The sequence below is a fragment of the Cololabis saira genome, chromosome 2 (assembly GCF_033807715.1).
Source record: "Cololabis saira isolate AMF1-May2022 chromosome 2, fColSai1.1, whole genome shotgun sequence".
In the NCBI taxonomy this organism is placed as follows: Eukaryota; Metazoa; Chordata; class Actinopteri; order Beloniformes; family Belonidae; genus Cololabis; species Cololabis saira.
This window is the reverse complement of record NC_084588.1, coordinates 36,917,469-36,943,210: the sequence shown is the minus strand read 5'-3', so window position 1 is coordinate 36,943,210 and position 25,742 is coordinate 36,917,469. Positions and strand designations below refer to the sequence as shown.

General features: G+C 39.9%; 1 protein-coding gene across 2 annotated transcripts in view; it reads left to right on the top strand.

Annotated features, from left to right (window-relative positions):
- Window positions 1–25,742, top strand: part of LOC133463345 (FERM domain-containing protein 5-like) — a 99,637-nt gene that overhangs the window by 51,708 nt on the left and 22,187 nt on the right. For both annotated transcript variants that reach the window (XM_061744847.1, XM_061744838.1), the window contains exons 2-3: window positions 22,287–22,391; window positions 25,667–25,709. In XM_061744847.1, coding sequence (XP_061600831.1) covers window positions 22,287–22,391; window positions 25,667–25,709 — 148 coding nt within the window. The remainder of the gene's footprint in view (window positions 1–22,286; window positions 22,392–25,666; window positions 25,710–25,742) is intronic.

Genomic DNA, 25,742 nt, shown 5'->3' with positions numbered 1-25,742 from the left:
TTGTGTGAGAAAAGAATGCAGAGGAAAGGGTAACCGTTAGATGAAGGCGCATAATTTGCTGTGGGGACCATAAACTGTAAAAAAAACAATGGACTGAGCATTGTTTCACCTGACCCATTGATTTCTGAAGAGCTATTTTGATGCCTGTTCTCTTCTTGCTGGGTGAAGCCGTGTTGCTCAAGAACCCGGTACATGCTCACCGTATATATCAATCAAAGTTAACTTTGGCTACAAGCTTCTTCAGCCAATCCCCGCCAAAATATCTACAAAGTTGCTGGCAGACGTTTACAGCAGAATATATCATTTAATATGTTGAATCAATGGCAAAATCCAAACATGACTGTCGCATTTAGCCGAAGCTGAGATAGTAAAAATGGCTGGTTTCTTCGCTAAATGCAGCAGCATGACAATTACAGATGAGGAAGTGATAGTTGCTAGCCACTGGCTGAGCCAACTGTCAATCAATCATGTTAGAAATAAATGTATTGCTTTGTATAAACTCTCCTGGAGTGGTAGAAAAAATCCAGCCCCCTTGAGAGTTGTCATGGGTGTGAAATTAAATGATTGAGACCAAAACGGGTTTTTGAATCAGGCTGTAAATATGTTTTTAAAAAGTTTTAACATGGGACTCAATGGAGACTGACTCAGTATTTGCAGCCAGCCTATTGGTCAGTTGAGGAACTGCAATGAATATTAGTTACACATGAGCTTCAACCCAGAAGCTACTACTACTACTACTACTACTGTCATTTAGCAGATGCTTTTACCCATAACGACTTACATCTGAGAGAAGAAGTTGATGCTTTGTGTCTGGTGGCGAACAACCGAAAGAAATAAGACAAGCAAGCAGAGACAGAGAGCTTTGTGTGCATATACAAGTCTTTAGGGGGGCTGACAGTCTATGGTCACACATTTGTAACGTTAGCTTCTCACCACCGTTACTCCTAAATGGCTGGTGCAAATCCCAATTTTTTTTTTTAAATAGAAAGTTTTAGATGGTGTACCAAATAACACACTAGACATTGTGGTAAATGTACACTGAATGCGCGCCAGCAGCTTTGAGAGCTTATGGAGAGTTTTAGAGAGCAATTTCAAGCATATTTTTGGCCACGCGTTTATAATTTTCTCTGTATCGCTGATGGCAGAGTTCTGTCCCGGTGCGCTCAATACCCAAAAAGGCGTGGGGCTAAGAAGGCGTGCATGTGTGAGAGAAAGTTAGGATAAAAAAAATTAATTTACATTTTTCTTTACTTTTAAAGCTGTTATATTGACTGATGTCATTAAAAGAAACATGAACACCATTATTTCTTTAAGAAGTGTTGCCAGTTCCGATCCACAGCATAAAACAGCCATGTGATGATGTCACCAAATTATAATTAGGGCCAGAGCACCTTCAGTGCGAAGGCCCTATTGTATCTGTAGGAATTTTTTCTTTCTTTCTTTCTTTCTTTTTCTTCTGACGGAAGGAGGGCCTTTTTGCCCCCCTAAACGTGCCCAAAAAGTCACCAAATTTTGCATGCAAGTCAGGCCTGGCGAAAAATTTGATATTTAATGGTTTGCATTAATGGGCGTGGCAAAATGGCTCAACAGCGCCCCCTTGAAAACTTTGTGCCTCAAGCCCCAGAATGTGGTATGTCGTACACGCACGAAAATCGGTACACACCTGTATCATGGCGCAACTGAAAGAAAAGTCTCTTGGCGTCATGCCCGAAACCGAACAGGAAGTCGGCCATTTTGAATTAGTTGTGTCATTTTGGCGAAATTTATGCCATTCCTTCGAAAGTTAATTCAGCCCGAACCGTAACGTGCACCCAAGTGTGTTATACATCAAAATGTGCGTCTCCATCCTGCGACTACACGCATTACTTTTCTCTTTCAAAAGCGTTACCGTGGCGATGCTAGACGCCAAAAAGCGCGGCCACCCTTCATCTGGTTGGTTCAGACAGAAAAAACTTTGCGCCTCAAGCCCCATAATACGGTTTGACGTACATGAACGAAAATTGGTACACTCCTGTATCATGTCGCAACTAAAAGAAAAGTCTCTTGGCGCCATGGCCGAAACCGAACAGGAAGTCGGCCATTTTGAACATTCTGAATTAATTGCGTAATTTTGGAGCAATATGCCATTCCTTCGAGAGTTAATTCAGCCCGAACCGTATCGTGAACCCAGATGTGTTATACATCAAAATGTGCGTCTCCATCCTGCGACTACACGCATTACTTTTCTCTTTCAAAAGTGTTACCGTGGCGACGCTAGACGCCAACAAGCGGACCCCCCCTTCATCTGATTGGTCCATATTTGATAGTTCCCCAAAAGGCACCAAATTTGGCATGCAAGCCAGGCCTGGCGATAAATTTAAACTTTCATGGTTTGCATTAATGGGCGTGGCAAAATGGCTCAACAGCGCCCCCCGGAAAACTTTGTGCCTCAAGCCCCACAATACGGTTTGACGTACATGCACGAAAATCGCTACACACCTGTATCATGGCACAACTTAAAGAAAAGTCTCTTGGCGCCATGGCCGAAACCGAACAGGAAGTCGGCCATTTTGAATAAATTGTGTCATTTTGGCGAAATTTATGCCATTCCTTCGGCAGTTAATTCAGCCCGAACCGTAACGTGCACCCAGGTGTGTTATACATCAAAATGTGCGTCTCCATCCTGCAACACCACGCATTACTTTTCTCTTTCAAAAGTATTACCGTGGCGACGCTAGACGCCAAAAGGCGCGCCCCCCCTTCATGTGATTGGTCCATATTTGATAGTTCTCCAAAAGTCACCAAATTTTGCACCAAGCCAGACTTGGCGATAAATTTGATATTTCATGGTTTGCATTAATGGGCGTGGCCTAACGGCTCAAAAGCGCCCCCTAGAATACTTTTATCTGCCATAACTTTTGAATGGTTTGACATAGGAAGTCGTGGGTGGCGTCATGGGACTCTGTAATGAGTCCTTAAGCTTCGTTGGCCTTAATTAGCCCCGCCCCTTCTTCTGATTGGTTGTCCCGATTTCCTGCTATAACATTGGAAGGGTTTGACATAGAGTCGTGGGTGGTATCATCAGATTCTTTATGGAGTCCTTGACCTTCATTGGCCAGAATTAGCCCCGCCTCTTCTTCTGATTGGTTGTCCCTTTTTTCTGCTATAACTTTTTAATGGTTTGACATAGGAAGTCGTGGGTGGTGTCATGGGACTTTGTACTGAGTTCTTAAGCTTCGTTGGCCTTAATTAGCCCCGCCCCTTCTTCTGATTGGTTGTCCCGATTTTCTGCTATAACTTTGGAATGGTTTAACATAGAGAGTCGTGGGTGGTGTCTTTTCTGATATGCTTATGGGGGGCGGTGGCCGTGAGTGCGAGGGCCCGTTCATCGCTGCTTGCAGCTTTAATTGATTATTAAAGTCTTTGTCAACAAATGTTTTCATCGATTTTTTGTCGATTATTTTTGTAGTGTAGCAGAGGGAAAAGGCCAAAAACATGTTTTGCCATAGCTGAGAGAGGTCTTGAGTTTTTAAAAGTGGGACAAGAGTGAGTCTGACATCAGGTGAGTCTGAGGGTACAGGTATATGGAGCCTCTTTTGAAGGGGCTAGCGAACCTTTTATATGGGCATCTGTCTGTTGACAGCTGTTCTCCTTTTGTCCTTCACCCCGTCCGCCAGCAACTGCATACATGCAGCTCAGCAGTGCTGTCACTTTTTATTTGATGGCATTACTACAGTATGAAAGTGACGCAAGAGACTCTTTAAAATCCAATTTAAGCAGAAAAATTGACTTTTACATTCGTAGAGATCATGCATTTTCTTTTCTTTTTTTTTCAATGAATATATAGATTTGCCACAGTTCATAATCCGGAAACACCAAATAGAAAGAAGGGGAACAAGGACAAATGGTTGGATTATTTTGCTAATTTGATTCATTAAATATATATATAAGGATAAACATCATGAGCAGCTGTGTAGTTATACAATCTAAACTGCTGCAGCTTTTTTCTCTACTTTGGACGGCTCACTTTATGGTTATTTCAAAGTAAACCTCTATTACATTCTGAATTACATAATGAACAGCACTCTTCAAAGCTGTGTTTTCACGTTTGTACGTATGCAAAGTTAAAGGTCTTGTGTGGGTGGCTAATAACTGCTCATATGCTGAGTGTATATGCATAAGGTGAATAAAATATGCCAAAAAGTTAAACAGTGAAAGACACAGTTGTACAGATTTGCTCAGGGTTACATAGTGTAAATTGTGAATGGTTTTTAAAATCCAAGCATGTTCAGATAAAGCATTCATGTTTTTAATGGACTTATTTTCAATCCAAAATAATAAATTATATCTTAAGTTTTAGAACATCAGTTCATGATTACACCATCCATTTCTGTGATTTTCAATGCAAACAAATGTGTGCAAATAATGATGATATATCAGCTGGGCAGCAATTTTCTGTGGAGGTGTTAGAAAGAGAAATAGGCAAAATGCAGAACAGAATTTTCTTCAGCAGGTGAAGAGAAAGAAATAAAACTCAAGATTTAAATAACTTTTTTTTTTAAATGCAGCGTTAAGGCAGTCATCCAAATATACAGAAAATCCAAACAGGAATAAGGACTGAGCAATAAACACAACTTCGGTCTTTGAGGCAAAACTGTGAAAGAAATGAGGGGACCATGAGGAGAATCAAAGCACTGTCCCCTGTCGGTGCGCTAAAATGTTTTTACTATATCAGTTTATTTACGAAGCTTCCACCAACTTCATCAACAGAACAAGAAAGAAGCTGATAAAGAATAAATAGTAGAAATACCAACGCTGCCTACACATCTTGCACCCCTGGCCTCTTGCCAGTTGAAAATTAAACTTCTGAGATTTCAGTGTAGAAAATGAGATGGCTTGAAACAGGTCATTTTCCTTGGGGCATTTGGCTCGTCTCTGCACATTTTCATGGTTCTCTGAAACTGCTATGCTTTCTATGAGGTCAGCGATACTCTACATACAACCCCTACATGGTTGGGAGGCATATCTTAAACACACCATAGTGCACAATATGATTCACACAGTGTGTATTTTAACAGTAACAACTCTAAGCTCAAGACAATTTCAAAGAAAATGCACCATTATTCCAGTAGTTGCCGAGAATTCTGCCCTAGCTTACGATTTTGTCATCACTTCCACCCACAGAGTTGACCACAATGTGAGAAGGATGGTTCAGACAACTCACGTGACACTGCCTCGAAGGCATTGCCTTAAAAACTGCCAGAAGAAAGGCACATCCTTTTTTGCTTAAGCTTGTTGTATTCTATTTCACCTATCTGATCCTTTATGGCAGCCTCAGCTCTCGTTTATTGAGGTCCATTCTGCTTCCCTTTGCCAAATACGAAATAGAGCTACTTCAGTTTTTCACCGGTTCCTTTTAGTGGTATATCCAGCTGCCTTTTTCACCAGATCAGTATAAGAGAGAATATGTTTCTTACTGCTGCTCTCAGTTTTCAATTTACAATTTAATTCTGGCAGCATTCTGAGTTTTATTACAGCACACCGGTGGTCACTTTGTCCCCAAAAGAAAGAATCCAATTCATTCAATGCACAAGTGTACTCTTTGTGCTTCAAGTAGTGTGGAGAAAGACAGAAAATAGCTTTTGTGCAGAGGATATCCTTGGCTCATTGTCTAAGGAAATGTTTGTGTATCTGTGTGTGCACACCATCTGGTACTTTCAATGAAGGACGATAATGATAAACTGTAGACATGTATGCTTTTGTGCAAGCTTGGTTTCAGGTTAGTTCATTCTAAATGTGTGATGCTCTAAAACATCCAGTGTCCTTATGAATCCTTGTCTACATGCAAGCACAGCAGATGCAGGGCGCCTCCTTCTATCATGGAGCCGTGATCACTAACACGTTTGACCTGCTGACTGCTCATTCAGGACGACGGTATCGGCTGTTTGCAGTTCCTGCAGAACCACCAAAGTGTCAGAGCTGGAAGCTTTTTGTTACAGGACTGTCCTCAAGCACATCCTACAGTGAAGTCAAGGTCTTTCCAGGAAGATATATTGTTTATTATGTAAAATGTACAGCTGCCTGTGAACATGAAGAGGAAGAAGTTACGTGTGGTTAGATGAAAAATGCAAAGCAATGTCTAAAGGTCTAAAAAAAAAAATAAATAAAAAGAAATTGCTATACAAAAATGTCATTAGCGTTAGACCATAAATTGTTGCAGAAAAGTTTTTCTTTGCTTATCTTTCAAATGCTGAACTGTTAGCTTGGTCTCTAGCTAATTCAAACACAGTCTTGGTGTATGAACCTGTGAGCCACGTGGTCAATCACCCATGTAATAACATCTGTAAATGAACAGTTCTCCTTGACTTATTGTCTTAAATGAACTGCTATTATTGGGTTGAAGAGGCTGAGTAATTGTTGGGTAAAGTGACCCAAGGGGAATTAAGAGCAGTCAGCTGAACTTTTCTGCCACACAGCTCGACATTGGGGCTGTCACCTTAATGGGGTCGGGTTTGCTTTGCTCTTACAGGTCAGAAAGAAAGGACACAGTTGTAATTGTTTGATCATTTATGATCTTTTCAGCAGTTTGCTTATATTCTGGTTTGCACAGCAGGTTTTCATCCTACAACAAATATGCCACAGTCAATACATCGCCAGATGCAGTGTGTTTCTGCTTCTGGCATCTCACTGCAGAGATTCATTTTTGATACCACCTTTTACATAACAAGGGTAATGAAAGATATGCACTTCTAGATGCAAATGAAGCACACTTTCCATTTGCAACATCTGAGAGCACAAGCTAGTTACCTTCAGTCGCTTACAGTTGCTCATTTAATACAAGTAAAAGAGGTGTGTTGATTTTACAAGCATCTGTGGTGTCCTATGAATAATTTCATTTTTGTGCTGCGCATTCACCTAAAGAAGCCACTGTTTGTCCATGTGGGTCAAATGTGGGTTCATTCACTAAAAATGTTTGTGTAATTGAGGTTTCACCGGATTGCAACACAGACTAACAGTAAGGCTCCTACTTAACTCCTTTAGTTTTCAGTTTTTCACACAGCAGTAGCTTTTGCTTCATTTAATGGTTCTTGCAGTAATTGGTGGTCGTCTGTCCAACTTGTCTCGGTCAGATACTTTGAGTAAAACAGCTTGACTTGCTCAGAGCTCTCGCAGTTCAATGTGGGTCAAGTTTGTGTGTGGCTGAATAGGCTAAGATTTTTAGAGCTTTTTGCAACATATTCTTTAGTTTAAAAAACTACCAAAGCTACTGTAATAACATGAATGTTATTATTTCAATATTGCCAAATTCCACCACGTTAGCTTAAACCAGGGGTCAATTTGAAATGTAGGTGTTAATCAGAATGCCCTAATCAGTATTTTCAAAATAAATGTACTTATTACACCACAAACATTATACATACAGTATGAATTACAGCGGATATAAATTAATAACACAAATGTTAGCTTAATGCAGAAAAACATTTTTGTTAGTCCAATAGCCCTGATTCCACAATCCAAACAATAATTTAAAGATAACCCCTTCTATGTCGTGATGTAATGCCTCTGACATTTTAAACACTAGTAACCTGTTGAGGTATTCAACTGGAATAAGGGTACTGGATCTGTACAGTATTATTGGACAGTATTAGGCCTACAAAATGTAATGTTATAGGATTAGGATAGGATACGACTAAGACCTGACGTACACATATGTGGACATCACACATATTGTTGTTATTCAATTTCTTAATGGAAAAAAACAAAACAGCAGGTCGTGGGAGGTTGAAAAAAAGGAAAAAAAATCATAGAGGCATAGGTAAACCCATGAAATGTATAGAGCTGCTGCATCGTTGGCGTCTATAACTTTGCGTGTTGTTTACCTCCTGTCAGGGTTTGACACTTCACCCCAGTTTGTGAGTTTCAGTTCTGTCCCTCCTGTGTCCCATCTGCCCTGATTGTCTGCACCTGTGTCTCGTCGTGTCTCGTTATCCCGTGTGTATATCTGGTCTTGTCATTCCCTTGTTCCCTGTCGGTCTGTACTGTTTCCTCCCTCTGTGTTCCTGAGCCCAGTTTTGTTTCTTTACTTTAGTTTCTTGATCCTGCCAGCAGCGCTTCTTGTTTTGTCTTTATGGGATAAATCCTGCTTTTTTGCTGACTCCTGCCTCCTGCTCTCCTGCTTTTGGGTCCTCAATTAAACCGCATCCTGACACCTCCTACATCTGCCTCGTTTGTTTACTAATTGTTCTCACTTACCAAAAGAATGCCAACGTGAAAGAGCATGCAGCACTACATAGCGATTCTCTTCTCGCACATGTATACTCGGATTTCTCAGAAACTCCAGTTAAATCCTTAGCTCGATTATTGCAAAAAGCTTGATTTAGATGTGCATGTAGCCATACTGATTGTTTATTACTAGTCAATGTTATCCCTGGCCTTGCCTTTCTTTTCTAAGCAACTGTAGTTGGTCACTTGAAGTTGCACACAAGCTTTGGAGTCATCAGTTGACTACGAAGGTGCTGCGCACACTTTTCACATGCAAGAATATCTGTTCACACAGATACGTAGATCCAAGTTCAGTCACAGCCAGCACAGTGTTCTGGAGAGAGTTAAACTTGTCTGGCAAAGATGCCCAGCAGGTAAAAATGAGGACGACAGTGTTGCACTTTTCAGCTCAATCAGCCTGGCCTGTGTATCCAACCAGTCGATCAGGGACCAATGCACATCATGTGCATCAAAGCTGTCGGCCTTGTATGGGCTCAAATTAGAGTCATAAAGATTTTGCAGCTGCGGATGAATGTTTGCATATAATTTTAAAGTTTGCACTTGTAAATCAAGTTTTGTCCTTCCGTAAAAGAAATCATCCAGAAAATTCAAGTTTGTGGATGTGTGAAAAAGAATCTCCATGGTTGTAAAAAATTAATTGTATATGTGAAACAGAATAGAGGTTGTTTACAAACATTCTGGTTACAGATGCGAGATTCTGAAGTTGCAGTTGCAAATTTTGTCCCTGTCTTTAAACCTCTTTCTGATTGGATGTGACAAATAAAAGTGTCCAATCAAAGAGTGTGTGGCTTCCTGTCCTCCTGCACTGGGCCATGTAGTTGGAAGTCAAGACCATTGTGATGTCCTGTAATATCTGCGAGGAATATGAGATTTACTGTCCAGTCCTTGTCCTCCAGTTAGCTCCATCAGCTGACAAACTCTTCCAAAACGTTTCCACTGCTTTGCCATCAGCGGTTTGTGGAGGGGTGTGACATTTCTTGCCTGGATTTTAATGCTAGCAAAACCAGGGAGGTGGTGGTGGCCTTCTCCAGCAGCGGAGGGAAACTGGTAGCTGTCACCACCATGATCCACGGTTCACTGGTTGAGACTGCGAGGAATACACATACCTGGGTACTATACTTGACAACGAACTGAGTTTCTCTCCCAACTGAGGGGATCCTGATGAAGTACCACCAGAGGATGTATCCATTCAGGAAACTCAAGTCCTTTTCTGTCACACATTGTACTACACATTCATTGAAAGTGTTTTATCTTTCTCCACATGCCGCTGTCACTACTCCTTTACCCTACAGGACACGAACTGCCATTATGAAGTTTATTGGACTTCCTGCTTGCCACCTCAGCAGCAGGCATGTGGCTTGCCTCCTTGTATTTGAGAAACACGCTCTGTTCCCTGCATTTGAGCGGCTGTCATCTGGTCGCAGACTCCGCTGTCCAGCCTGTAAGACCCAGAGAAGGAGAGCGACCTTTGTCCGTAATGCTGTTCTCCTCCTGAACTCTAAGGGGGTTACAATAACTGTAAGCTTTGTTTATTTATTAATGTACATACTCTACTGCTTTTACATTTACAACACTTATATGGATGCTATTGCCTTTACTAGCTCCACAGCAACTACTCATAATGTTACTGGCAGCAGCAGGCCTGCCACTGCACATAATCTGCTACTTTCGCCCACCCATTTTTTCCCCCTTCTTTCTCTTTTTAGTGTGCCGCTCTGAGCCCACCTAATTGTCCCTCAGGGATGAATAAAGTTTTTTTTCTGATTCTTTTTGATTCTGTTTAACCATTAAATTTATCATCTTCACTGCTGTGGCCATGACCGTGTTAAGATTTGAAATTTTCCATTTTTGCACCGAGGATCTCAATTTTTATATGGTGGGATTTCATGATGGGGTGACTGACTTTTTCCTCAATCAATTTCTTCTGCTCTCCTCAGTTTCCCCACAATGGTGGGGGTCATCTGTTGTCATTGCAGAAATCTTGTGCAAGTCACTTCCACCCTCTTTAAAATGTTCAATGAGCACTTTGGCTATGCCTTTGCCTTGACTTGTGTCAGATATGGGCTTTAAACAACAGCGCTCCTGTCCTATGTTTGATTCAAAATATCTTAACATGACTGCTAAACGTGTCATACCTTTAAAATCTACACTCTTATCAAGTTAACACCATGCCAGCTGGTTGATCTACCTGACATTTTTTGCCATTTTACCAATATGTGGCTCAACACTCCGGCTTGATATGGGAATGTCTTTTATTCTGGATTTTATTTTGTCTATTTGGTAAGCTATCAAACAATCCCAAGAGAGAAAAGCCTCCTGAATGTGTTCACCATTGGTAAATGGCTTTCTGTGGTTGACAATCCAATGAGCGATGCAAAATCTAGCATTAGTAGCATGATTTTTAGCTGCACCAAAGACTTTCAGTGTGCTGACTTGTTTCCCATTCCACATACACATTCACTGAAAGCTTAATTGACTTTTATCTGTCTGCTTTATCAGCAGATGAAATGATCAAAACATAAAGAGCACATAGGACGTTTTTTCTGAGGGACAAACTATACTCTTCTGTCCACAACAGCTGAAATGTTTTGAGTTAACATCATTAAATAATGCGTTTGTGTTGTACCATATATAATGCTGCATGTTTTACACCGCAGCGCTGTAGCAAAGCATGACGCCGGGTGTGTCTGATGCTACTGGCTGACACTGTCTTCATGGCATGGGATTATCTCTGCTTTTCATAGGTGATCTGCCATCACTCATATTGGTTGCATTCTATCCGTGAGAAGTGCAGGCAGAGAGGTGAAGAAGATGGCAAGGATGAGTTTTTCCTTCACTGTCCTCCAATGTGTGTTCAGATGGCCGGCTTTCGCTTTTGAGTGGTCTCTGAGTAAGAGTTGGTTGTTTTGGCTCACGCTTTGTTGCTGCAGCTTGATGCACGTGTTGAATCTGGAAAAGTTGAAAATATCCCCACTTTTGATGCAGGCAACATAATCAACGCAACCCATTTATTTACTGCAAAGAGCAACATATTTTTAATGTCTTGGGCTTATTGCATTGTTGTTTGCATGTATATATTTAGTTGAGCTTTAACATGATGCTGCCTGGAGTGAAACATTTGTACTTGAACCTGCAGCTGTTTTTTAAGTTAAATGGGATTGCAGTGTCACAACAAGCACAGGTTCAGATGTTTAAACAGTTTAAACTGTCTGGAAGACTGATGTGCTCTACACAGTCAAAATGTACTCTTCAGAGTCAGAACAGACTCCATGAAATGAATACATATATCTATAATGTTGACTTTCCATCCAACTAAGATGAACATTTGTTCACTGTAATAAATAAGAGCCATATTCTGAATCCTGTCGCCATTAAAGTGTTTGAAGGGCTTTAATGCGGTGGTAGTGGTATCATTAGCACTTGTTCTGGCTTTGGCTTGGATCATGAAATGGTAAAAGTGGTAAATGGACTGCACTCATATTGTAATTTACCCGTCTTGTTGACAACTCAAAGAGCGTTTACACAATAAGCCACATCCATTCACACATTCACACTCAGATCTTTTTATTGAGTCTATGCCATACCTGTCAAGTTTTGAATTTAAAAATAAGGGACATTTTCCGCTGCCCGCTGCCAGCCGTCCCACCAGCCCAACCCAGGTCCAGTATCCCTTACATTTTAAGACAGGTTTACAACAAATCCAAAATCACTACCTGTCAACCACTTACAAACTACAATTAGGTGCTCAGAGTCTGATAAGCCTACCTTTGTTAACACTGAAATGCTGTGGACATTCCTATGTATGTCATTCCTATACTAAAGGGAATTAAAGCACATTTATTTATATACACATCGATTGTCTTCACGAAACGTTTGAATTTTCTTTTAATTTGTCATGTTCACTCATGTGGCTCTGGCATTGACTGACTGTTTACACAGATGCACGTTTTTGTGCCTCTAGCCCGTGCTTCTGCTTGATGATTTTTCATGCTGATGGAGATTGTTCCTTAGCCTTTTATTTTGACTATGTACCCTACATAGGGCCTAGATGACTATGAGGTTACGCCTCTTTGTATTAGAAAAAATACTAAAACTCTTGTTAAAACTTACCACCTATGGGGTTTAAACAAACACACAAAAAAGAGACATCCGGTGACTGATGTGAATTGTTTTTGAAAACTGAGCATCTAAGTTTCAACCGACTTTTAGCTGCAAGGAAAATCAGAGGCACAAATGACTGAGAGACAGACTTTAAGAAACCACACTTTTTATGCACAAAAGGTTGGAGTCAAACATATAGCATTAACCTATTGACAGTCCAATTAGTCCATTAAGTTTAATCGAATATTGGCAATTGTTTTGCTTGAACTCATCATAATAGCCATAGGGAGCAGGGTTTGATCACTAATTACAAATATAAAGTACTTTTTATTTTCTGCCAGAGTTTGGTAAATCCATAAAGTCTGAATTCAAAATGACAGTACTGTAATTGTTTAATGGAATACAAATTATGTGTAAGTATTATCTGAAGGCCAGAGTCAGCTCTAATACCTTTTGGAGAAGAAAAATGCAACTCTTTAGCTGCAGCTTATGATTTTATGTCAAATACCTGACAATAATCAATTAACCTTAAAAAAAACATACCATTCAGTTGTGCTTCACTTGACTTCAAAAGTTCAGACTTTAGACATTACGATATACTGTATAACATTTTTTTGTAGCTGCTCACTCAAGATGTGTATACATGTCATTAATTTGACAAGTTTTTAATATCACACCTTGATTTAACATTCTGTGTTGCTCATAGTTATATTAAATGAATAAATAAAGTTGTCAACCATGTCAACAGTCTACACATTAAGGGAATTTCTGTCTGGTACTTTGTCAAAGGGTTTTGAAGTACTGACCTAAGGGATAAAGGCAGTGATTATACAATCACTGCAACTCAGATGTCTAAAAAATGTTGGACATTGATGTAAACTATGAGTCCAGATGAGACAGCACACTTTCAGTAGTAGATGTGATATGTGCATCATCTCACCCGCGCTGCCAATTGCAATTCATGTAACGTAGCTGGACTGTTGTCAGCTAGAGGAGGGGGGGGGTGGGTAAATGGGGGTAAATATAGCTATAATTTTGTTATGTCTTGGTAAGGAGGCTGGCACTAGTGAAGTATACAGTACAATATTTATCAAAACTTACCACAAAACTCCTAGAAAGGCTACTTTTCTACATTTTTTCTTTTTAACTTAAATAAAATAACTTCCCTTTACTTGGTGGTTTGGAATCTTTCACTCAGCTCTGCTGAGAAACTGCTTAACTGGGGTCACTAGACACTTGAAATGTGTCCCATTGAAATGTGTCCCATTGTAGCTGATGGTGGGTGACGGTATACCGCAAGAGAAACAAATCAGATGTTGACCTCTCGTGACCTTTATGGGCTGTACGCGTAGAAGGGAGCTATCTGGCACCCCAGACATTGATGGCTGTGCATGTGCGGTTGGTCAGTGCAGTCACTCTACAAAGACAGATTGTATTTTTGTTTCTCTACATGGATAAATTAAAACAGTGTGGCATAATTCTATCCAGATTTGTTATCATATAATGACAAAGAAAAATCCTGTTGTGTCTTTAACCTGGAATATCAAACTGACAGTGTTGTGTTTCTTGCATTCGTTGCTGGTTCGTGTGTCCTGCTCCTTGCCTCATTTGTACTGGTAATCAGGTCGCTGTTTTATAGTTTTGGTCATCCTGCATTTGCAGCACTGGTTGATCTTTTTAAAAGACCTTGTGTTACGGTTTTGGGTTTGTGTCACGGTTTTGTCAAGGTTTTTATACTTACGCCCTGTTTTATTTTGAAATCCCTTGTCCTTATGTTTTAGCTTTTATTTGACTTCCCTTGTTCCCATCTGCCCCGATCGTTTGCACCTTTGCTTAGGCTCTTGTCCTTTACAATCCTGCTCAACAGCACTTTGGCTGTGTTTGTTTTATTAATCTAATGCTTTATTAGAATTCCTGCCTCCTCCGTCTCCTGCATCTGGGTCCTAGAGAGAGAGAGAGAGAGAGGGAGAGAGAGAAAGAGAGAGAGAGAGAGAGAGAGAGAGAGAGAGAGAGAGAGAGAGAGAGAGAGAGAGAGAGAGAGAGAGAGAGAGAGAGAGAGAGAGAGAGAGAGAGAGAGAGAGAGAGAAGCATTTTTTTTTTTCCTGGCAACTCTTCAAAGATATGAAGTCCTTTTCTTACTATGCTTTCATGCACTTTAACATTTAGCCTGCCAACTGAGGCCTGCAGAGTCTTGGATGTAGCTAACTTATTCCCAAAAAAAAAATACATATATATACTGTATATATATATATATATATACTGTATATATATATATATATATATATATATATATATATATATATATATATATATATATATATATATATATATATTTAGATTTATCACTATACTATGTTGATATAACATTTTCCAGAGTGATGGAACATAACAGTTGAACATAAAGATTTTAACCTAATTGCTCAAATAGTTGGTTCTTGACTGTTTCCAAACTTCACGTGGGGTTGAATCAAATTGATCATTGGTTTCCTTAATTAGAAAAAACCTGTGACAAATTGTCATTTTATAAATGCTCTTAGATATAATTCAATTGAACTATATTAAACAAAATCAGATTAATGTAGACTTAAATTGGTTGTGTTATACTTAAATTAAATTAAAGTGAAATGAATTATCTTCTTTCTCCGTTAAGTGTTCTGAGACTTTGTTGTGAATTAAATCTTTTTTCATCATTTTGGTACTCGCATACATGAGTACCAAACAGCTATTGACTGGCATAAACATGCACTGCCGTGCAGTTTTTCCCAACTCTCTGTCTGCTTTTCACAATATGCAAAATACACGTTACCATATCATAAGATTATAGTAAGCCATTTACAGGCTTTTCTTCTCTTAGCCTTGAGGCTGCAACTTTAAGCGCAGTGAAAGTCAGCAGAAAGATCATGCAGTTCTTCCTTGAGATATCCTCCCAACCCCGTTGTTGGGCCCCAGAGCTGCAGGCAACATTAAAGACCACCGTGAACCATTCTTTCACTTAATCACCTGCTACACAGGAGCCCGTTGCAGCGTTCAATTATAAAACCGAAACCAAACATTGTTGATCACCACTGCTACCACACTACCAGAAGCAGTAACCTTTTAGGACCATTCACTCTGTTGTTGCAATTTCCATCGTCTGGCTTAAAATGACACCATCATTTATTGATGTGGTGTTTCCCAAGCTGACATGGAGCCCCTCTCAATAATTAATCTAACGCAAAGTCTAGGAAGGCCGAGAGCGCCGCGTGCTGTTGCTGACGTTTCGTTAAGTATCGCAGTGATCATTTGGCCCCAGTCTGGGTTATTTCCATCTCCCCGTTTATCACTTTTATTATAGCTGTGATGAAACCTGCATGTGCTTTCATAAAGCACTTGCAGGTCTTTGCTTGTTTTACACATTCCTTTCCCTCTGACAAGCCTGCAATAGTCTCATTTCCCACAAGTCACTGTGGCCAGTATCAACCTTATGGCCCTTCAACTTTTTTCTCTTCATGCATCTGTAACTAAAGTCTGCAATTTCTACTTCATGCTTTCTCTTGTAGGCTGCTTTGAAAACAGTGATGTATTGTGTTATCAGCATCCCCTGTAATTTACTGTGGATCAGCAAGCGTCTGAATATACAGTCTCTTGGGTTGATGGCACTTTTTCTTTCTAGCAGTTTTAAGGTTTCCATCATACCAGCCATTTCTTTCACCCCCTGAGGATTACTTTATATTTTCGACATCCATTTTCTTTTATCTGGGTTAGACTTCCTGTCTAGTTGAAGCATTCCCACAGAATGAAGCCGCTACTGCTGTGTATAACTTTAAGGATCATATTAATGAAACAAAGGCTCAGAGCCTGATCTTGTGCAGGCCGGCTTCTCGTTAATGTAACCAAACTGTTCAATCCCATCCTATTCGGATCATAGGGTTTTGTTTTTCATGGCCTGGGAGTGATTCAGGGATCTGTTTGGCAAACATCCAGTGGCGTGTCGTGACTTTTAGAGACAAATGGCCTCTGTCTGGTTACTCTATTATGATGGGTAAATTGGAGGAACGCCAGACTGAATTTTAACCATTATTTATGTTCTTGAGTCCCCACAACAATGTTTTCAACTACTTCATGGTGGCCTTTGGTGTGTTGTGTACCTGTCTGATCAGTCTGTTCGGTTTGACTAAGTAGCCCGATCTAGGAAGTCTGACAGTGGTCCAGATCAGGGCCGGTTCTAGGCATGCATATATGAGGGGGCAGTCAGAAATGTGAAGGGGGCATAATGTGTACACATCATGCTCCACCACTTTTTTTTCTGTGCTTATAGTAACAATGCTTTCTTCATTGAAATGGGTCTTTTGCTATGTGTCCAACCCCAACCTGGAGAATTGCACTTTGACAGGCCTCTACCTTCAGACCTGTCCAACTTGGGTGTCCCACCTGAAGACTTAAGCTCCTGCTGGTATAGCTCTTAAGGTCACTGAGGCTCGAAAACCCCCTGACCACAATAAGGTGGCAATCCCTCAGGGGGGGAAACTGAAAAATAAAAATAAAATAAATGAATAAAATAAAATAAAATAAAATAAAACATCCTTCATCCAGATTTTATCAACCAACAACATTTATCTTAACTGGATGGCCTAATTCTCAAATATATGTTTACCTAAAGTAGGACTTCACAGACTATAGTCAATATTTACAAAACTGAAAGGTAGTCTTATGAATAATAATAAAAAATCTTCTCAAACAAATTTATAAAACACAACAGATATACAGTAGAAAATTTTTTTGTTTTTGTTTTTTTTGTTTTTTTGTTTTTTTTTGTTTTTTTTTTGTTTTTCTCAACTTCTAAAATTTTGATTTGAGGGGGCAACATATTTATTTAAGGGGGCTCTGCACCCTCTTGCCCCTGCGTAGAGCCGGCCTCGGTCCAGATTAGAAATATGAGCATGAAGAATACAAGCATAGAAATATGGACACTACTGTGCTTTTGGATGTCTCAGCTGCTGCAGCAATTTTAAATGTTTCTTCAGTTAATACCGTATAACCCTCAAACACAGTTAGGGATGTATGGACATCTCAAGGACTGCTGATAAAGGAATGAGCCCAGTATGAGAAGGGTGTGGATACTTGGGCACATGGGAGATTATAACCTTTATTTCTTTATTTAGAGTCAACAAAACCCCTTTTAAAGCCTTTTTTTTTGTCAATATGGTACAAGGAATGTGGATCCTATAGACAGGAGAAGATGTAAATCCAGTTTTCATTCAAGAATCAAGGGTCTGGAATATTTCTGTGTGCAGAGTAGAGACACAGGAGTCTGCGCTAACCAGCACTCATCATTCACTCATCATCATTGTGGAGAGTAGAAATGTGGATTGTCAATCGATCTTCAGTAATGGTTTCATTTTGACCATAAATCATTTTACAATTGCTAGTAATACATGTTCTTTTATCGTCATCTCGCACCAAACCTCAACTTAGAAATAATCAAACATCAGTCTGGTATTTTAACTGCCAAGCCTATTTCTTAGGCAATGATAATCATTTTCTGGAGGTCCTGGCCCCTTTGTCTTTGAAGCACCAACCTTTATTTCAGTCATTTCATGCTCATTTATACTTTGAAAAGGGCATTTGAAACTACTGTACTTCATTATCGCATAACTAAACGCAGAAGGCTGGATTGTATCCCTTCTTTAATCAGATGAAAGGTGGAGTTACTCGCTTGAGAGTTCACCAGACCATCACAGAGACAAACAAGACAATGATGCACAATTTAGAATAATCAGCCAACCTAACATGCAAGTTTTTGGACTGTAGGAGGAATTTGGAAAAACCTCCAGCTGAGATTTGAACTGTGGAGCTTCTTCCTGAGGGGGAACGGTGCTAACCACCACACAGCTACACCACTGTGGTGTTATTCCTTTCTCTTCTAACTCAGGGCTCTCAGGTTTTGGAGTTTGTTTGGAGTGAGGGAGGGGCGTTACACACGCATGGAGGAAGGAGGTGTTGCTGAATGAGCATTATATGAATGGCATGAAAAGTTCACAGCCATTTCATTGCTTCAGCGGATTTATTCCTACATTGATGTGTATGAGAGCAGTCTGCTTGGTATTTAAAAATAAGCCCCACTATACAGTCTGTAGTTAATGCTCCAAAATATATGACCATTTATTCCGGCAGCGGGTTATTTTATTTCCTGATTTCATGATGTCTTTCTTTATAGAACTCTTTAATCTAAAAACAGCACATATCTAATTACCCCCCCCCCAAAATAATAAAACCTAAGTGAGACAAAACAGTTAGAGAAGCAATTTACACTGAAATCCCATTACTGCACATCACATGATAGATTGGCAGTTTATCCATTCAAGAAGATAAAGCAGTGCTCTCAGCAGCGGCATGTAGTATCTCCTCTGTGGGACCAGTGTGTTGCAGCTTGGCTCTGAGTTTCAGTCTCATATGGATGTTGAAGACCACTGATATTCAGATCAATAGTGTTTGTGCCTCTGAGCATGCTGTTGTCCCTGTTGTGTCCCAGTGGTGCCCGGTCAGCTCTCTGGAGTTCAGCGTGTCTCATTAGTATGCAACACATCACTACATGCACATTACAAGTCCGCTGCTTATTGGCAAAAGTTCTTCGCTGCCTCATTCTTTTGCACTAAGCCAAGGCAGATAATGCGCATCGATCGTTTTGTTACAAACTGCATTACAGTGCAAGCTCTGGTAAATTATCAGGAACAATGCGATTAGCTGCATTCATTGTAATGCGGAGCAGAAACTTAAGATCAGGAGTTTCTTTTGAGGTCTTAGCATTTAAAAATCTGATACTGCAGCTGATCGGTGTATAAAGTGGCCGTGCTTACTACGTGTTTTTTCCATACAAAGCGATTTTTTTTGTGAGAAAAGAAATCTGTTCTCAGCAGTGTAATTTTCTTTATGAATGGCTTTTCCAAATCAGTTTCATTCACCTGCACTAAAGTGCTGAACTGAGATAAAACAACCTGCATGTATCAATTCACATCTACTACACATACAGGAAAAAACATGGGTGCATACACTTAGACATACGTTCACACAAGGACACATGTGGGACAATATACACAATACAACTGCAGTTTGCCTGGGCAGGTTTTAACAGCACCATTTTCATTTTGGTTTAAGTGAAGGCTCTGATCATGTTGTGACTATGGAGGTTTCACAGGTGTACCGCTGATACCCCGCTGACATAGCAATAAGAATTAATTTGTGTGTGAGAGACCCAGACAGAGAGAGAGGGAGGGAGAGAGAGAGAGAGAGCGATGCGTGCAAGTCTATTTTTGCTGCAGGGCTGGTCATCAGGCTTGTTCTTGTGAGTCAGGGTGGGTGTTGTGGCAGTGACATACAGACATACTGACAGAGCAGACAGGGGGTCAGCCCAGTGCACTGAAGCAAAAGTCTGGTTAGTGCAGCTTGACAACTGAAAAACTTCAGTTCAAAAATTGTACAAAGCAAAACCGGTTCAATCACCAACTTCACCAGCTCACAAGTCCAAGTATCTGCAGGCAAAATCAAACTGTCACTCATAATGTATTTGTATACCTTACATTTCAGTCAAATGTTGCCCAGAGTGCCTAACCGATAGAAATAGCAAAGGGCAAGAGTCAGGGCACACATCCAACTGATTGCCAGGGTTTTGCAGGGATATAGACAGCGACTACCATGCAAGCACACACTTAAAGTTTAGTCAGCAAGTGACCCAACATAGAAAAATGGGAGGAATTTGAGCATCCAAAACCCCTGCAGACACAGCGAAGATGTAAACTCCACACAGTCACGCCCCAGACAAGAATCTTCATTCATTACAGATGCATAATACAGAGATAAGAATTTTACTTTAAAAATGTCTGCTGTCCTTTTTCTTTCTTCAGCAACACAGGCAACAGAATGAGGTTTCGAAGGAGTCTGAAAGACAGCTGACTGAATGGAGAGCAAATTTCATAGGTGAAATAGATACAGATTCAGTGGGAAAATTTAATTAGATGTGGCTTTGTTGAGGCAGAATAATTAGTCAAGAAGATGCTACGCACACTTCAACTTCAGTGAAATATTCATGTTATGTCCTGGGGACATGAGAAAAGATGAAAAAGAAAAGAAATTGGAGATAAATAAAGTGGAGTTAGAGGCCAAGCTGAACAAAGACGAGTTGGTTTGTTGCTTGTAGGAATGAGCAAGGAGTTTTGATTATTAAAATAGTCAACAAATCATAAGAAATTAAACAGTTTATGCAGGTGGTGCCGTTGCCGTCTCTTTAAAAATAAGTTGGCAAGCTTATCAGAAAAAAACAAACAATGAGCTGGGTTACTAGTTTTGTGCCGGTTTCTATCAGCTGCTCTGAGATCTGCAGATTTTAGAGGAAATCTTAGTGAGATGGATTAAAGCATACGCAATCTCAGCAGAAGAAGAGAGAAAGAAAGAGAAAAAACTTGGGCGTTAGTGGGTGGAAGGCAGGTTCCCAAGGTTCTTTACCTGGCTATCCGTAAAGAAGCCCCAACTGAGTCTTTAGACTGAGGTGATTAATAAAACTGGCAATAATCAGAGCACATATAGATGTTAAATGATGCCAATGATGTGTACTTTTAGACTGTACTGTACTGTATTTATACAAATTAGTGTAGAGTATAAAGCGTAAATACAGGCATATAATTTATGTTTAGTTGTGGAAAGGGGGTGGGATTAAATACGTTTATACTTCCTCCTACTCCTTTTCGAACATGTAACTGAAATATGTTTTTTTGATGTTTTTTTTTTCTTTATGTGGCGGAATGCCCACCTGTATTTGTTTCTCTTATCTTTTTTTCTTGTTTTTTTTATATATACATGTTCGAAATAAATAAAAACGAACGAACGAACGAAAGATTCATTCATTTCTATATAATTCACTCTCTCATAATAACATCTAATGTTCTGTCGGCACATTATGCTTTTGAAGCAGTTGGGTACAGTTTAAAGGCTTGTAGGATGCTTGTGTGTGTGTGTGTGTGTCTAATTGACTGCAATCTGCATTAAAAGCCCGAGGAGGACAGACAGCACTAAAAACGTTGCTCTGACTTGGCTTACAACTTGGCTCATTGCATTTTTTTTTTGTTTCTATTTGTTGCACATTCAGTTTTCCTATATTATTGTTGCAGATAAATCCAAATAAAAACTACAATAACAATAAAAATGGCTTTAATTGTTCTTTCGGGGAAAATGCAGCTTTTTGTAAGCCTTTGCTCACCTCAGAGATCTAGTGTAAGCACCAGAATAGCAGACCTATCCCTCTCGCGCTCACTCACACGCCTAATCAGTGTGGATTTGGAGTTCTCCCTGAATCATTTTTAATAATTCAGGAATGCAACACCTAGCTGAATCACATATAAGTCTTAACATTTTTTTTTAACACTATCTTGCATCTTAAAACATTTGCTGTATATATCCACTATAAGTGCAGGAATCGATGTCCATGCCTCATACATGGCATCACTTGCTTCAACCCTGGCATTTAATTCTTTCCTTTTTTTTTTTTTTAAACACACCTTGCTTCATTGCGTATTCAGGCCTTTTTCTGTAGCAGGAATTTCGCCGAGCTTTCACAGATGGCCGCAGCCTACATATGAATATTTTATAGCCCTCATATATCTCCCTTGAGGGTTGTGAAATATTAAAACACTTTCTGGTGGCCGTTTTGACTTCTCAGACATTCCATCACTTTGATGCAAAACTATCTGCGTGTTTTGAGATGTCTTCATTTTCGAATGCATAATATTGTTTGCTGTCATGACAGAACCTCTACTTTTGATCTGAGTCTTTAGAGCTGGCACTGACTAAACCAGATTCTAAGATTTATTCTGTATTAATACATCTTTCCTTCCCTTGTTAATGTCCCTCAACCTGAAGTACATTGTGTGAAATCCTTCATATTCCTCTTTCAGCGGGATGCCAAAGGACAGTACCTGTTTGATCTCATCTGCCACCATCTCAACCTACTGGAGAAGGACTACTTTGGCATCAGATATGTTGACCCGGACAAGCAAAGGGTAAGGTGGATTATTTTTTATTCTTAAAGATGAACCGAATAAAAAGAAAAGATAAACTGAATTTAGCTGGGTTCAGTGACAGGAGTCTTTTTTTAGCATGACTTTGGCCGTAGTACGGTGTAGCAATAACTCAGCCCCCTTTGGAGTTCCTTCCAGCAACGCACAACTTCTCCTGCCAACTCAGGTACTGCTGAAGCTCTCCAGACAACAGGTAAATGCACAGAGAGCCATGTAGCGACCCCGACGTACTGTACAACCCCTTCAGTTCCCAGCTTCCACTGTTTTAAATCAGCTGATTAAATGTAGCTGGTCCAATCTCTGAACCGGTGCTCCGCAGCGCCCCCTACAGCTGACCCAAAACCCACACCCTCACCACCGCATACGGATCTTCTCTTTCTGCGTCTGTCAACAATATCCAACTCTTCTTCCCACTTGTGTCTGAAACATTCTGTCATCGCACATTTCAGTCTAATTCTTTCATTATTTGCTAAACAGAACACTTAAGGACAAACAAAAAGAGCCGTCTGTAAATCTTTTTTTTTCAATATTCTTAATCGAATTCCAACATTATGATCTATGTAGATTTGGTGGTTTATAGCTACTGTATATAACTTGCTGAAAGAAAAAAGAATGGATAGAAATGGCACATAGTAAAGCTGGTCATCCTCTTTAATCTTAATGCGCCATGCTAGAAAATCCTAATTGAAAATAACAATAATAGTAGTAGTAGTAGTAGTAGTAGTAATAACAAATAAAGGTAACTAGGGACATAGAGGGATTTTTTTCGCTTGGTATCTTTTGTTGTTTATATGTTTGTGTTTTATCTTTGTGAATTAAACACTATGCCCTGCTAGCAAAGCAGTGTGGATCTTCAAAACGTGTAATAGCTTGTGCACTGATCAAATCTCTTGCTCGATAAATCCCTTTTATTTTCTGCAAAATAGGTCCTTTTTTTCCCGTCTGACAGCCATTCACATTTAAATCTTGAAATGTCAAAGGAAATATTGGCAACTGAACCACCTGTGGCTACTTTTATGAATCTCTGTACTAAATTGTAGTGTCTGCTTGAGCTGTAATATAGATGACCTAGTCTCACCGATACTCGTGTTACTTTAAGTTAGATTTATCCAGACTGCCCTCTCTGATCTCCAAGTAGCTGTACATCTTACTGCATTTGCTTTACTGCAGACGTAGATAGCACAAAGCTGCAACACCATTTTCAAAAGAAGCACACCCTAATTAAGTAGAGGGGGGTGGAGTTTAGTCTAGGGCCTGACTCCACCTCTCAAAACTGGCTGCTATGGACAGATCCGTAAAAATTAAGTTAATTCGGTGCTGTATCCCTGTGGTATTTTAGCCAACACATGCCACAGATGTTTAATTAACACCTGAGGAAAAGGTGTCAACTTCTGAAAAAGAAGAAAAACAGCGGCGGCGTTCGGCTGAAGGAGCTGGGAGAATTGGTTGGGGAAGAATGTGCAAGCATTTCCATCTCTACAGGTGTCTGTACAACCCATCAAAACCCTAAGAAGACAAAATAATTCAAAATGTCACAAAAAACATTAAAATAACACTTAGAGCAGGGGTCACCAATCCTGGTCCTCGAGGGCCAGTGTCCTGCATGTTTTAGTTTTCTCTGCTTTAACACACCTGATTCTAATTACCGTAATCATCGTCATCAGCTTGTCATCCAGGGCTGCACAATTCTGTTAATGACACAGTCACTTGTATCATGGTGCAATGAAAGTTAGAGTTAAAAAGAGAGCAGAAAAACCCCTGTGTGTATGTTTGATGATGTAGGTTCTGGATGACTTGGGTTTATTTGATTATTTCTGTGTTCTCAGTTGTCCTATTCTCTCTTATTCTATGTGTTGTTTGTATTCTTATTTCCTGCTTTATTTGAAAGTGATTTTCCCCTCTTTGTGGCTTCTGTTTTGCACTCCGTCTGTCGGGCCTCGGTCCTGATTGGTCATACCTGTGTTTCGTTACCTCATCAACTTTTATCAGTGTGCAGTGACTTTTATTTGATTGCTCTTGCCCCCCTTCATCTCCTGCATTTGAGACGTCCACATCTCCCACATGGGGGGGGGGGGGGTCCCCCTGCTTTCTGCACTTTAGTTGTCCAGGAGTTGCTTCCCAGATAGTCCAAAATGAACAGGGTCAAAGATTTGTATCCCTATAAATAAAGTTTTCAAATGGGTAGAGTTTTTGTGTTTCAATTTTTTGTGTATTTTCTCTCTAGGAGATAAAAACAAATGACATCGGTTGAATTTGAGATTTGAGATTTTTTTTTTCTTTTGAGATTTTTTTTGCACCTGTGTATGACTTTATTTGACTATTCCCCAACAGTAATCATGGTCCTCCTACCGAAAATCTCTGATGTAACTCTCAACTGCCCAGTCAGCATGTATTACCTCAATGCTAGCACTTACCAGTCCAAATAGTGCACCAACAAAAAGAGTGAGTGGACACAGAAATTTAAAAATTTAATTTCTACTCGTAGGCATAATAATTAGTGTCTTTGCTAAATCTATAATGAAATGGGGGCTTGTTTGGTCAAGTCCAGCTGTAAATAATGATCCATTTAGAACTACTCAGATCATTCGGAGTAGTTTCTCTATCTAATCTAATTCCCATCACTGGGAACTAATGTGTGAGCTTCTCCTTGGTAAATTGCAGGCTATTTTTGGTACTTTCATATTAATAGGCCTGACGTTAATAGACAACTTCCTGTTGTCTATTAACATCAAGCATAAAGTGAGTGGATGGATAGATGAGATTGATAGGAAGCATCCCGACATCTCCATGAACACCTCCGGTGGCGTTTCCTTTGTGTAGTGTGGTGATTTTCTCAGTAGCAACACCTACCGTTTTGGATGAACAGTACGGTGCTGTCATCACTATGACTGCATTGAGTATAATTAACAAGTTCCTCCATCATTTCAGTGCCTCTATTATCATCAGTGTTACAATCTTACTCATTAGGGGCTCATTATGTTTAGCTACTTGACAAAAAGAAAGAGAAACATAACTCTTCTGATGAAGTTTGAAACAGCTTTCTCTCTGTCACCTCCTCTGTGTTGGTGATTGAGTTGAAGGGAGTCCAAATAAAGAGACGGTGAGGAGACGAGAGTAATTCTACGGTGCCCTCCAGCTATAGATTACAAGCCTTCATCCTCAGCTGCTGAGCAATCAGACGCCCCCACTGACGGCGTACCAGCTAAGGATTCAGTTTCAAACTAGCAGCTCTTGACTTCTCCTTCTCTCCTTTACAGCACTGGTTGGAGTTTACAAAGTCAATAGCGAAACAAATGAAGTGTAAGTATTAAGTTTGACGCACCTGAGGTATTT